General features: G+C 41.5%; 1 protein-coding gene across 5 annotated transcripts in view; it reads left to right on the top strand.

Annotated features, from left to right (window-relative positions):
• Nucleotides 1-13716, top strand: part of PIAS1 (protein inhibitor of activated STAT 1) — a 103323-nt gene that overhangs the window by 41297 nt on the left and 48310 nt on the right. For 3 of the 5 annotated variants that reach the window (XM_084886959.1, XM_084886958.1, XM_084886960.1), the window contains 4 exons: nt 10050-10134; nt 10375-10422; nt 11816-11906; nt 12518-12652. In XM_084886959.1, coding sequence (XP_084743085.1) covers nt 10050-10134; nt 10375-10422; nt 11816-11906; nt 12518-12652 — 359 coding nt within the window. Of the gene's footprint in view, nt 1-9363; nt 9475-10049; nt 10135-10374; nt 10423-11815; nt 11907-12517; nt 12653-13716 lie in introns of all 5 variants that reach the window. The other 2 variants (XM_084886957.1, XM_084886956.1) reach the window with 1 other exon arrangement.

Here is a 13716-nt window from a genome sequence, read left to right as displayed (position 1 = left end):
ACACCAGACCCAGCTGCTCCGGGCCTGGCTGCTCCCAGCCTGGAAGCTGCTGCTCCGGGCCTGGCCGCTCCTAGCCTGGCAGCTGCTGCTCCAGGCCTGGCCATACCAGACCCAGCTGCTCCGGGCCTGGCCGCTCCCAGCCTGGCAGCCACTGCTCCAGGCCTGGCCGCACCCGACCCGGCTGCTCCGAGCCTGGCCGCTCCCAGCCTGGATGCTCCGTGCTTGGCTTCTGCTGTTCTGGGCCTGGCTGCTCCCAACCCGGCTGCTCTGGGCCCGGTTTCTCCGGGCCCAGCCACTCCGTGTCTGGGTGTTCCTGGACTGGCCACCCTGGGCTTGGCCGCCTCTGCCTCAGGCCTGGCTGCCACTGCCCCAGGTCTGGCTGCTCCAGTGCTGGCCGTTGATGCTCTTGTTCTGGCTGCTGCTGCTCTGGGGCCTGGCCACTGCTGCTCCGGGCCCAGCTGCCACTGCCTTGTGCCTGGCCACTCTAGGCCTGGTCGCCTCTGTTCCAACATTCTGTCCCTTTTTTCTCTTTTTTTTTTCCTTTTTTTAAAAAAAAAACAAAAACGCATTTATGTTGCAATGTTGGCTGGTGCGTTGAGTTCTGACTTAGTCTTTGATTTTTCAAGATCTTCTTTGTATTCTTTCTTAAGTAATTTTACTATCATTTGCTCTCACTTGATTTCTTCACATTGAGAACTTCTTTGGTTTCTTCCTCCTTGTCCTGGGAGCTCAGCAGGTTGGCCTGTGGCACCCCTTTGTTCTCCGCGGGCTCCCGCGCTGCTCCAGCCTGTTGCCGGGGTCAGCGCCGCCCAGGAAGCAGCCCCCGTCCTTGGCTCCATTGCCCGCGCTCAGCAGTCGAAGGCTCAGGGGCACCCCCCCCCCTGGGGGCCCCATCGCCCGGCTCCTTGCTGGCGCCCGGCTGGCCGGTGTCCGGCAGGGGCTCCTGCTCCTCGTAGCGTTTCTCCAGTCTGGAGCTTTCTTTCTCCCTCTCACTAGGGGAGTCCAGGATCAGAGTCAACAGACTGTCCTCTGCGCACAGTGTGCGCGACTCCGGGGGCTCGGCCTTTCGCCGCGCTCCCAGGACTCCACCTCACAGCTCTGTCTCCCCCTGCCCGAGCCTGGGTCCCCAGGGACTGGACCAGACCTGGAGTTCGGGGCGGTCCGGACTGAGGCTCAGAGCTGCCGCCGGAGGCTTTGTTTCTTCCGGCTAGGGTAATCCAGCATCAGAGTCAACATTCAGTTCTCTGTGCGCCATGTGTGCGTGACTCCGGGGGCCCCGCATTTCGCTGTCCCCCGGGATTGTCTCTCCCTGCCGGAGCCTGGGTCCCCAGGGTCTGGCCCATAACTTGGGGCTCAGCGCTGCCGGTTCGGGGGTTCAGCCCAGGCTGGGGGTTCTATTTCCTTCCTGCTAGGGAACGCCGGGCAGCACCCAGCCCTCTCCTCCTCTCCAGCTGCGACCTCTCCGCGCGCTCGTGCGTGCGAGCGCGCCGCATGTCTCCGTACCTTAGGCTTTTTTTCAGCTCCTCTGATTTTCCTTCTGGTTTTCTCCCTCCTTCCTATTGTAGAGTTTTCAGTCAGTCGACTACCTGTAGCTCTGGGCAATGTCCACTCTACATTTTAGTTGTATTCCATTGAAATTGTTGTGAGCTGCTGCGGCTAGGTGTATACCCGAGCAGCCATCTTGGATCCTTCTGAAATACTCTTGTCACAGATATTCACATGGCTATCTCCTTCACCTCCTTTAACTCAAGATATCAATATTTTTTAGGAGCCTTACCCAGACTACCCTATTTAAAATTCATCTTTCATTCAAGTCCCCATTATTCTGCCCTATTTCTTCCATAGTGTTTATCACTTCCTAACATTATTTATTATGCTAGGGCCCAGTGCATGAATTCATGGACCTTGAAAGGAATTGTGGGCTGAGAGGCTGTGGTGGGCACAGGGGCAAGTCTTGGGCCATTATCCACACTCCTGCCCAACCCCTTCCGCTGTGACCTCTGGTCCCCCGTCTGCCAGCAGCCCTGCTCCCAGTGGGTATGAGTGGAGCCGGTGCCATCAGCAGGTATGAGCAGCAGCTACTGCCCCAATCACTCATGTTTAGATTCCATTCACTTGCTTAGTAATTCTTCCCTGTCCTCTGTCATCTTTGCTAGATGATTCCCATTAATACGTAACTTTATGCAAACTTTCACATTTTAAAAAAACATTGTTTCTCTTAATTTATCTCCAGCTATACCTCCATTTTCTTTTCCTTCATCACAAAGTTCTTCGCCAGGGGTGTCTTGATTTACTGATTCTGATTTCTTTCCTCCCTTTTTCTCATGAATGTTTTCTAGGTAGATTTTCACCTACCCTGTACCAAAGGAACTGCTGTTATTTAATTTCATCAAAGTCATTAAAAATTTCTAGGTTTGAAGCATCAAAAGAAAAAAATTAAGAGATGACTAATACAACAGAATAGAGTGATTCACAACGCAAAACCAATTGTGTTTGAAAACTAGTCAATGAAATACAAATGTAAGACAGTAAGATGTGTGGTCCTTTTTGTTTTGTTTTAAATCCTCACGTGAGGATATTTTTCCATTGATTTCCAGAGAGAGTGGAAGGGAGGGGAAAGACAGAATGAGAGAAACACTGTGACAGTGTGAGAGTCTCCAGTGATAGTCTCCAACCAGGCCAGGGTTGAGCCTGCAATCAAGGCATGTGTCCTTGACTGGAATTGAACCTGGGACCCTTCAGTCCACAGGCTGACATTCTATATCCACTGAGCCAAACTGGCTAGGGGGACAATAAGGAGTTTTTTATTTATTGCCCTGTGTTGGCAAGGAAATCTAGAACTCTCATATACCACTTGACGCAAGTGAACAACATTTCTGGAAACAATTTTGCAATTTGTACAAGAACTTAAAAGATGTGTTTATCTTTTGACCCACCCATTCCTTTTCTAAGAGGATATCCTAAGGAAATAAAAGATTATAGAAAAACATATCTACACACCCAGGGAGGAGGAAAGGATTCAGGAAGGCATTGGTCTGGAAGGAAAAATTGAAAATAACCTAAGTGTCCAGCAATAGGAGATGGGTTAAATTATAGCACATCTATATAATAGAATGACAAAGAGATACTATTGGCATGGAAAGATTTTTTTTATTACAAATTTTTAAGTGACAAAGTATTTAGTGAAAATTTGTGGGAAGTAATGTGTATATTATACCTGTGATATATGTATGTATAGGAAAATGCCTGGAAGAATATATATCAAGTAGCAGAATTTTAGATTTTTTTTTCTAACTTGGAATTGTTGTATTACCAGCAAACCCCCCCAAAAAAGGACAACACATTTTTTTAACAGAAAGAAAACTAACTTCCCAATTATAATATGCTTCCTTTTTCTATTTTTGCATTAAAATGTTGATCATCAGGCTTGGTTCGTAGCTGGCTAGCTTGGTTTGACCCAGTCCTGTTTCTTTCCTTTTTAAAATTTTTTATATTTTTTAAAATAAATAAAATATTTTTAAAAATATAAATAAAATTTTTTATATTTTAAAAATATAAATAAAATATAATTTTTAATATTTTATTAATTTTTTACAGAGAGGAAGGGAGGATAGAGAGTTAGAAACATTGATGAGAGAGAAACATCAATCAGCTGCCTTCTGCACACCTCCTGCTGGCGATGTACCCACAACCAAGGTACTTGCCCTTGACCAGATTTGAACCTGGGACCTTTCAGTCTGAAGGCCAACAACACTCTATCCACTGAGCCAAATCAGTTAGGGCCCAGTCTTGTTTCTTAACCCCACTGTTAAATAGCCTGATAGCCTGCCAGCTGTGAGAGAATAGATGGGCCAGATAAAGTATTTATCATACAGTACTTGTAGCTTTAAAGTTACCAAGGAGTCTTTATAAGCTCATTTGATTAAATCCATCAAGTGACCAAGCTACTAATTCAGTAAACCTAGACAGAGTATAAAAACAGATAGTGTTAAACTCCAGAGGATGTGCCTGGCTGGTGCATTTAAAAAAAAAACAAAACTCCAGAAGATAAAAGATGATGAAAAATTATAGACAAGTTTACTGAAAATGAGTTTATTAGTAACCTGTAATTAAAGTGTGATAAAATGAAATCAAAGGACTTTATAGAGCTGTAGTTCAATAATATTGCATGTGACAATTGTTTCCTTTTTCTTAGTAGTGGTACAGTTTTTTTGTATGAGTGGAAAAATGCAATTATTTTTGTTGTACCCCAAAAATGTTAGCTAGGTTTTATTGTGAAATATTGACCATCTTGAAAATTCTCACAATCTACCAGTAGAACATTCCAGCTGTATATTTAATGTGTGCGATACAGTATTTTTTTTTTACAAGCTATGTAAAAAAAAACCAAAACCAATATGTGCTCAATGTGAAGAAGCAGTTACAAAGAAATCAGTTTTTGCTTCCCCATTCTGATCTTTTAATGCATATGTATAAATGTACTTATAGTATATATTTTATGTTTATACCTTGCCTTTTTCCCTTTAATATTATGATTTCTCATGTTATCAATATTGTTTGCCTTTTTTAAAGATAAGGTACATACTTAAAGCAATGTAAATTTGTTGATAATTCAGTATATGCATTGTATTAGAGGAAACAAATTTTCTGCCACCTTCTGTATTAATGGTTATTAGCAGTCTAGTTGATGAAACTATTATTCCAAGCATGTTTAAAAATATTACATAGTTATCCAGGTTTTTGTTTGTTTGTATGAATAAACTGGAGAGCTCATTAAAGATTTTAATGCTGATGTTGTAAATAAGTACTTCAGTTTCACTTTCCCCAAGACAGCAAGAAATATTCTATAACAGAAAGATGACTATTTTTAGCTTTTCTTTCTGCTGGTGAGGTGGAATAGCAAATATTTTTAGAGCAGTTGAAAGTACAGCCACTGAATTTAGCTCAGTGTTTCTATCATCAGAATCTCAACAACTTTGTTTATTTTATGTATCTAGGCTTTACAGTCCAATGTTTTGAATATATGTAAATTGCAACATGATTCCTCTTTTTCTCCTTTTAAAAAAATACATCTTTATTGATTTCAGAGATGAAGGAGAGGGAAAGAGAGATAGAAACATCAATGATGAGAGAGAATCATTGATTGCTGCCTATTGCACACTCCCTACTGGGGATTGAGCCCACAACCCAGGCATTGCCCTTGACCAGAATTGAACTTGGGACCCTTTAGTCCGCAGGCAGACACTCTATCCACTGAGCCAAACCGGCTAGAGCTCCTGTTTCTCTATTTTAATATAGTTCATATCTCTGTAGAAAAATATGTAAAAAAAAAAAAAAAAGAGAGAGAGAGAGAGAGAGAGAGAAATTTCAAAACCCTTAACTTTCCCTGCATATTTTATGTATTTTGACTTACAATTAATCTTGGATATTGTGGGCAATGCTTTTCTTCCTTACAAATGAAACATTAATAATTAATATTTATGGAGGTATAGTGGTCAAATTGTCCCTCTGATGAACACATAAGCCCTTAACCTGTTAACCGAGCGGGAACTATAAATATGTCAAACATAAACATTATCGGGAACGGGTAGGACATATGAATACATCCTTGAAATATATGTTGCGCCCTGAGAGGGATGGTATATATTTTTTGTAATCTTTATAATTGTTTGTAAAATTTATAATTTTTAAAAATATATATATATTTTATTGATTTTACACAGAGAGGAATTGAGAGGGACAGAGAGTTAGAAACGTCGATGAGAGAGAAACATCAACCAGCTGCCTCTTGCACACACCCCACTGGGGATGTGCCCACAATCAAGGTACATGCCCTTGACCGGAATCGAACCCGGGACCCTTTAGTCCGCAGGCCGACGCTCTATCCACTGAGCCAAACCGGTCCCGGCAAATTTATAATTTTTTAATTCGATGTTTCCATTTTTTTGTTGGTATTCTTTTCTATTTGTTTGCAATTTTGTATTTTCCTTTGTGCTTTATATATTAATAAATGAAAAAAATATATATTTCATTTATTTTTATTAAGTATAAATAATAGTAACTCTGTGAGCATTACTTGTATAATAAAAGCCTAATATGGAGTTGTCCCCTAGACTGGGAATTCAACCAGGAGTTTGACCAGCGGGCAGGACCAGCCGGCCAACTGCCCACAACCCCTCTCCCTGGCCAGCAGTGGCAACAGGCATTGGGGGAAGGGAGGCCCAGGCCAGCTAGGGACCTTACCAGTGCACACATTTCCTACACTGGGTCTCTAGTCCTATATAATAAAAGCCTAATATGCAAATTGTTGCTTTGACTGGGAGTTTGACTGCTCACTATGATATGCACTGACTAGCAGGGGCCCGTGCAGAACATAGCGGGCATCAGCAACGTGCTCTGAGCTCTCACCAGCTACCCGGGGGCCGGGGTGACGGGGATGGAGGTGCAGTGAGAATGTGAGGTGTCCGCCAAGCTCGCTCTCACTGCCCCTGCTACCTTCACCTGGGACGCCAGGGCTCGTGTGCCAGGGAAACCCCCACACTCAGGGCCAGCGCCCGTGAGGAGCCCGCTTCACAGCTGCTAGGACCACATGGGTTGGTCAAGCTCCCCATGGATTTGCGCAGGAGCTGGTTGTCTGCGAGGCTGGCAGGGAGAGAGCACACTGCCTGCCTGGCTTCCATGTGGTGCCACTGAGTGGCCCAGAGGCCCATGTTGCACCCTGACCTGTGGCTTCCGGCCTCACTCACTGCATCACTGCGTGGGGACTCAGGCGCTGTGACTCGGGCAGAGTGGGGCGTGTGGGGGCCCAGATGCTGCCCAGGGCCCAGAGGTCAGTTGGGACCCGCCCTTCCAAGCTAGACTCATGCTTCAATCGCTGGCTAGGCCTAAGAACCGCTCTCGTGCATGAATTTCATGTACTGGGTCTCTAGTTTGTATGTAAAAGAGAATGTAAATAGGGATTTTGAAGTAATAAAACAGTCTATATATGGCACAAGAAACAGCCTCATTATTTTAGTCATATCTTCTTTCTCCAAATCTGCATGTGAGCCCTAGCTCAGTGCATAGAGCCTCAGCTTGCGGACTGAAGGGTCCCAGGTTTGATTCTGGTCAAGGGCACATGCCTGGGTTGTGGGCTCGATCCCCAGTAGGGGGCATGCAGGAGGCAGCCAATCAATGATTCCCTGTCATCATTGATGCTTCTATCTCTTCCTCTCCCTTCCTCTCTGAAATCAATAAAAATATATTTAAAAAAAATAAATCTGCATGTGCATGTGCCATGTCCAAAACTTAACTGTACTCATGTATTCTAAAATGAATCTGAAATTATATCTAGTGAGTACTATGAATATTTGTATTTGGTAAGTTACTTTAGTATTGTTTTAAGAAAGAAAATAAAGCAAAACTCCTATATCACAGAAAGCAGAAACACAAACCTGGCCTTTAAAAGATATCCTGCCCTAGCTGGCTTGGCTCAATGCATAGAGTGTCAACCTGCGGACTGAAAGGTGGTGGGTTTGATTCTGGTCAAGGGCTTATGCTTGAGTTGCAGACTTGATCCCCAGTAGGAGCCGTATAGGAGGCAGCCGATCAGTGACTCTCATCATTGTTGATTTTCTCTCTCTCGCCTTCTCCCTTCCTCTCTGAAATAAATAAAAATCTTATTTAATAAAACCCTAATATGCAAATAGACCAAATGGTGAAATGGCTGGTTGCTATGATGTGCACTGACCACCAGACGCTTAATGTAGGAGCTGGGCCCTGGTGGTCAGTGTGCTCCCACAGGGGGAGCGCCACTCAGCCAGGAGCCTGGGCTCATGGCTGGCAAGCACAGAATCGGTGGCAGGAGCCTCTCCCGCCTCTACTGAGGGGCACGCACATACCCCCTCCCACACGTTCCCCCCCACACACACACACCCCAAGAGCACAAAATTTGTGCACCGGTCCTCTAGTAAGCAAATAAGTAAATAAATAAGATACTCCTATATTGAGATGAGAGAGCATCAAAGCTCTTTTCCATTTTTTCCCCTCATAGTCATATACGTACATGATTATGAGATTTTTCAGCATCACATACTGCAGTTCAATTGATGGTAGTTTTGAAGGAAGTGTTCCTTGCAACTAGGATCAAACACAGTTTAAGCAAGCTACTTTTATTGCACAGGTTTGAGTGGCCCACAGGTCAGGAGTTTCCTTGATTAATACTTATAGGGATCTTTTAGTTCTAGAAAATTACCCTGGAAAAGTACAGTTTAAACTGACATTTCTTTCCCTTTTTTTGATTTTTTTAAAGTTATTTTTAAATATATATATATATATATATATATTTTATTGACTTCAGGGAAGAAGGAGGAGAGAGAGATAAAAATGTCAATGATGAGAGAGACTAATGAATTGGCTGCCCCTTACTGGGGACTGAGACCACAACCTGGGTATGTGCTCTGATCAGGAATCAAACTGTGACCTCCTGGTTCATAGGTTGACGGTCAAGCTCTGAGTTATGCCGGCCATATGTAGCATGTATTAAAAGCTAAGAGACTGTTGTTGCTCATACAGCATACTGTATTGAATCCCTGCTCTACACTGACTTGTGCTTGCTTAGCTGCTCTGTTGCTCTTTTCTCTCTCCCCACCTTCCTTCTTCTTCCTCCCTTCTTTTCTTTATTCCCTTCCTTTCTCCTTGTAAGTCTTTGCATCTTTGAGATAGTGACCACAGGCAGACTCTGAAGTTAAGTCATCTAAGCATAGGAAAAATTACATATGATACTTATTGGCTAAAACTTGAGTGGTATATAGTTAGGAGATTATAAAATTATTAATTTACCTTAAAGACTAAATGTTATCTTACCTGTGCACATCTCAAGGTGAGTATGTTTATTATTTAGCTCAGAAACCATATACTGTATCTTTAAATGGGTTTATGTTTTATTTTAAGTAAACTTAATATTAGCATATTTTATTTACAAGTGTGCTTTTTAGACATTTATATTGGACTAGAGGCCTGATGCACGAAGATTCGTGCAAGAATAGGCTTTCTTTCCCCTGGTTGCCGGCTCTGGCTTCCCCCAGGCACCCAGGACCTGGCTGCTTTGCTCCAGCCACCCACTGGGGTCGTGCTCCGAGCCAAGCTGCGCCACGGCCACTCGGAGCATGCCCCCCACCCCTGGTGTGTGTCTGCTGGGGTGGGGGCCGCATGCAGTCCCTTAGCAGTCATGATGCAGTCTCCTCCTGAGCTGGTTGTGACCCCTAGCTAATTTGCATATTACCGCTGTGTGTGTGTGTGTGTGTGTGTGTGTGTGTATCTTTTATTAGTGTTTTTTTGTTGTTGTTAATCCTCACCTAAGGATATTTTTCCATTGATTTTTAGGGAGAGTAGAAGAGAGAGGGAAAGGCAGAGAGAAACATCGATGTGTTAATTGGTTGCCTCCTGCACGAGCCCCGACCAGGGCCCCAGGCTGGAGAGGAGCCTGCAACCAAGGTACGTGCCCCTGAACAGAATGATACCCAAGACCCTTTGGTCTGCAGGTTGATGCTCTATTCACTGAGCCAAACCGGCTACGGCTATTAGGATTTTTTTTTATTATATATTTTCTGAATCCTGATATTTCTTCTGGAATTAGCCATTTTTGTGCCTATTTTTGTTGTATTACAGCTGGCAGATTTCTTATTTTTTAAAAGTGCTTAGTTGTGCCCAGCTGGCATGGCTTAGTGTTTGATCACTGATCTATACAGCAGGAAGTCACAGATCAATTCCCATTCAGGGCATATGCCTGGGTTGCAGTCTTGATCCCCGGACTGGGGCATCTAGAAGGCAGTCAATCAATGATTCTCTCTCATCATTAATGTTTTTATCTCTTTCTCCCTCTCCCTTTTTCTCTGAAATAAAAAAAATATATAATTTAAAAAAGTGCTTAGTTGCCATGTTAACCTAAACTCTAGAGTACATTCCCGTTGATTAAAGGCATGTGATTTGTTATTTATTTTATTATTTTTGTTGTATTCTTTATTGATGAATTTGAAGGTAACTAAAAGTATAATTTTTTTTTTCTTTAGCATCAGACAACAGTCAACGCTTTCGAGAAACCTGTTTTGCATTTGCATTGACACCACAACAAGTGCAGCAAATCAGTAGTTCAATGTAAGTTGTCTTCAAGTGTAACTTGCAGCTTGGCTTTTAAATCCAGTTTAGTCTGTAAGTGAATTAGGTATTAATGTCATGCAAATAATAGTTTTAGAAATACTATTATAGTATTAGTTACCCTTAAAACAGTTGTATCTGATAATTTGAAGAATTTTCTGGAGTAGTAACAGTGTCTTTGAGTCAGCTTTCATCTGCATATTTTAAAAATAATTGTAGTTCTTATTCTGTCTTTTCTAGGGATATTTCTGGGACCAAATGTGACTTCACAGTGCAGGTCCAGTTAAGGTACAGTGTTAACTACAGTATATATGCAAAGTTTAAAAGTTAATATTCTGTAAAGAAATTTTTTAATTTGCCTAATTTTTTAAATGTATTAAAAATATTGGGTTTAGATGTTTGGGCAAGGGGAAACCTTCTGTTATGAAATGCCCTAATTTTTATCCAGTTTAGATTTTAATATAGCAAAAATTTATTACATATCTAACCACATTTCCACTTTGGTTACCCCTCAGTGGGTTGAGAAGCTCCAGCTAATGATATGTTTAAATACAGTGGCCAGCTCTGTAGAAATACCAAGTTCTATGACAGGGGTCTTCAAACTACGGCCCGCAGGCCACATGCGGCCCGCAGAGGAGTCTGATCCGGCCCGCCAGGTTTTTTGGGCAGTGAGCGCAGCCGAGGTGTTACAGTAGGAATTAGTAGTTCATATAGTCCAGCCCTCCAGCTCTCTGAGGGACCGTGATCTGGCCCCCACTTTAAAAAGTTTGAGGACCCCTGTCTATGAGATCAAAGGCTTTTTCGGCATAAGCGGCAAACTACTGTAGATAAGGAACTTAGGTTCATTCTACAGTGTCTCATGGGTGAACAAAAACCAAAATGGTCTGAGATAAAAAGGTGGAGAGGAATGAGCCTCATCTGTGTATTGGGAATAAGGAAGTAATTAAGAACAGATGGGTTAAATAGTAAATTAATAATTTATTTCTTGATCTATATAAAAATGAGTAGAGTGAGAATTTACAAATTATATAGTTGCGTTGAGTTTTCCCAAAAGGTTATATGCATTTAATTTAGAAATAAATATTTTCATGAGTTTCTAAAATAGTATTCTAAATACATGTGGATATATAATATGATAAGTAGTATTATTATTCAACATCTTCAGTTCTCCGGGAATAATGGAGTGCCTTGATTAGTGGATAGAATTAGTTCTGGGATGAACTTAAAACATTCCACTGAAAACAAAAAAAACAAAACAAAACAAAAAAAGTTTCACAGACAAATGAAGTTGGGAAATAGTGTGTATTATATTTCCCTCTTAAAAAGTTATAGTGCATGTTACCCTAGTTCTGAGAAGTTCTATATTAAGGAAACCTAATTTCATTTTTTGATTCAGAATTGCTTAAATTTATTCAACTACAAAACCTCCCCCGACCTCCTCTTCCCCATTACCTTTGAACATACTTAGGATTGGAAGCATTATGCAGACAACAACAGGTTGTTAGCCATGGTCACTGAAACTCTACATTTACAGAACTATTTCTCTTTAACCTGTTTAAATATGCTTATTCATTCTTTGAAGTGTCTAGTTTGATCGTTTTTTAAATCTTTTAGTTTAGCTACTTAAAAATAATGAGGTCATCCTTTAATAAAGGAAATTAAACTTTTCTTTATTGTTTAGGTTTTGTTTATCAGAAACCAGTTGTCCACAAGAAGATCATTTCCCACCCAACCTTTGTGTGAAAGTGAATACAAAACCTTGCAGCCTTCCTGTAAGTCTTAAAAGCTATTTTTTAAAATGCATTGCCAACACAGCTATCAATTAAGTCACCACAGCTGTTGTTAATTATAGTTTTTCATTAAGGAAACATCTTTATTTTGGATATATATTCACTGAGTGAAACACTTGTACCAACTATGTATAATTAACAGCTGTGACATTGGCTGTGGAGACAAAATCTAGGACTTGGAGTCAGGTGTGGTATCTTTAGTACTGTACTGGATTTTGGAAGAAGTTGTTTCAACAAAACCTCAACTGTATTCATGTGCATCTGGAAGCCTGTGGTAGAGTAGAAGAATACCATGCCTGGCTTAAACAGAGGGAGAGAGTATCAACTTTCGAATATTCCTTATATACTTACCTGGGCTCTTTATGAATTCATCTTCTTTAATTTTAGAGGTTTTTGAGATCTATCACCAGTATTTTTCTCAAACTTACTATAATGAGATTACATGGTTATTTAGGGAAACTTGTAAACGTTTGCTTCTCCTTTTTAATGGGAATATTCATATATTCTAGTACATAGTTTATTAGGGTTTTTTTAAAAATGGAAATTGAAATTGTAGAGATAATAAATAGGAATAAATTATATTTCATCCGTAGGGTTATCTTCCACCTACTAAAAATGGTGTGGAACCAAAGCGACCCAGCCGACCAATTAATATCACCTCACTTGTCCGGTTGTCCACAACAGTACCAAACACCATTGTTGTTTCTTGGACTGCAGAAATTGGAAGAGTAAGTTAATTTTTTTTTTTTCTACTAAGGTGTTTTGTTTTTTTTATTATAAGAAAGGGTTAATCTCCATGGCTACTTGAGCTTATATGTGAATGATATTGCAAAATGATTTGCAGAGGGACTTATCCTATCTAATAAAAGAGTAATGCAAATTGATTATCACTCCAAGATAAGATAGCTGTCCCCATGTGGTCAAAGATGGTTGCCACAATATGGCCTAAAGGGGAGGGCAGTTGGGGGTGGGGACCAGGCCTGCAGGGGAGGCAGTTGGTGGGGGGTAGGCCTACAGGGGAGGGCAGTTAGGGGTGACCAGGCCTGCAGGGCAGGGCAATTAGGGGCAATTGAGCCAGCCGTGGAGCAGTTAGGTGTCAATCAGGCTGGCAGGGGAGTGGATAGGGGGTGATCAGGCTGTCATGCAAAAGCACTTAGGGGCAATCAGGCAGAAGCAGGTGAGCAGTTGGGAGCCAGCAGTTCTGGGTTGTGAGAGGGATGTCAAACCACCCGTTGAGGCCTGGCCTTAAGGGGTCCCAGATTTGAGAAGGTGCAGGCTGGACTGAGGAACACTACCCTTGTGCATGAATTTTGTGCACCGGGCCTCTAGTTTTTGTCTCATAATGAATTTTCAATATGTTCCCACTTAAAAAATGGGATCATGAAGTATCTGGTGTTTATAACCTGACCCTTTTACTCAGTAGTTTATCATAAATGTTGTCCTATGTCATTATATATTCATCTACATGATTTTAAATGACAGTATTATATTTAAATATGAAAATGCTGTAATTTAGCCTATTCCCAATTGTTGAGCAGGTATTTGATTTATTGAATGATTCATTGCTATTTCAAAGAACATTTTAAAGGCCACACTAATAGCTATAGTTTTGCATAGGGACATGATAATTTCCTTAGAGTAAATTTCCAGAAATGGAATTACTAAGTTAAAGAGCATACAGAATTTTAAGAAATATTGTGTACATTAGTAGATTGCCTTATGAAAAGATGTATAAATTCTCTGACTTCCAATGTTTATTTATGCTTATTAATTCATACCCTGTCAATACAAA

This window comes from Pipistrellus hanaki, assembly GCF_964339955.1.
Source record: "Pipistrellus hanaki genome assembly, chromosome: 1".
Lineage (NCBI taxonomy): Eukaryota > Metazoa > Chordata > Mammalia > Chiroptera > Vespertilionidae > Pipistrellus > Pipistrellus hanaki.
This window is presented reverse-complemented; position numbering and strand designations above follow the sequence as displayed.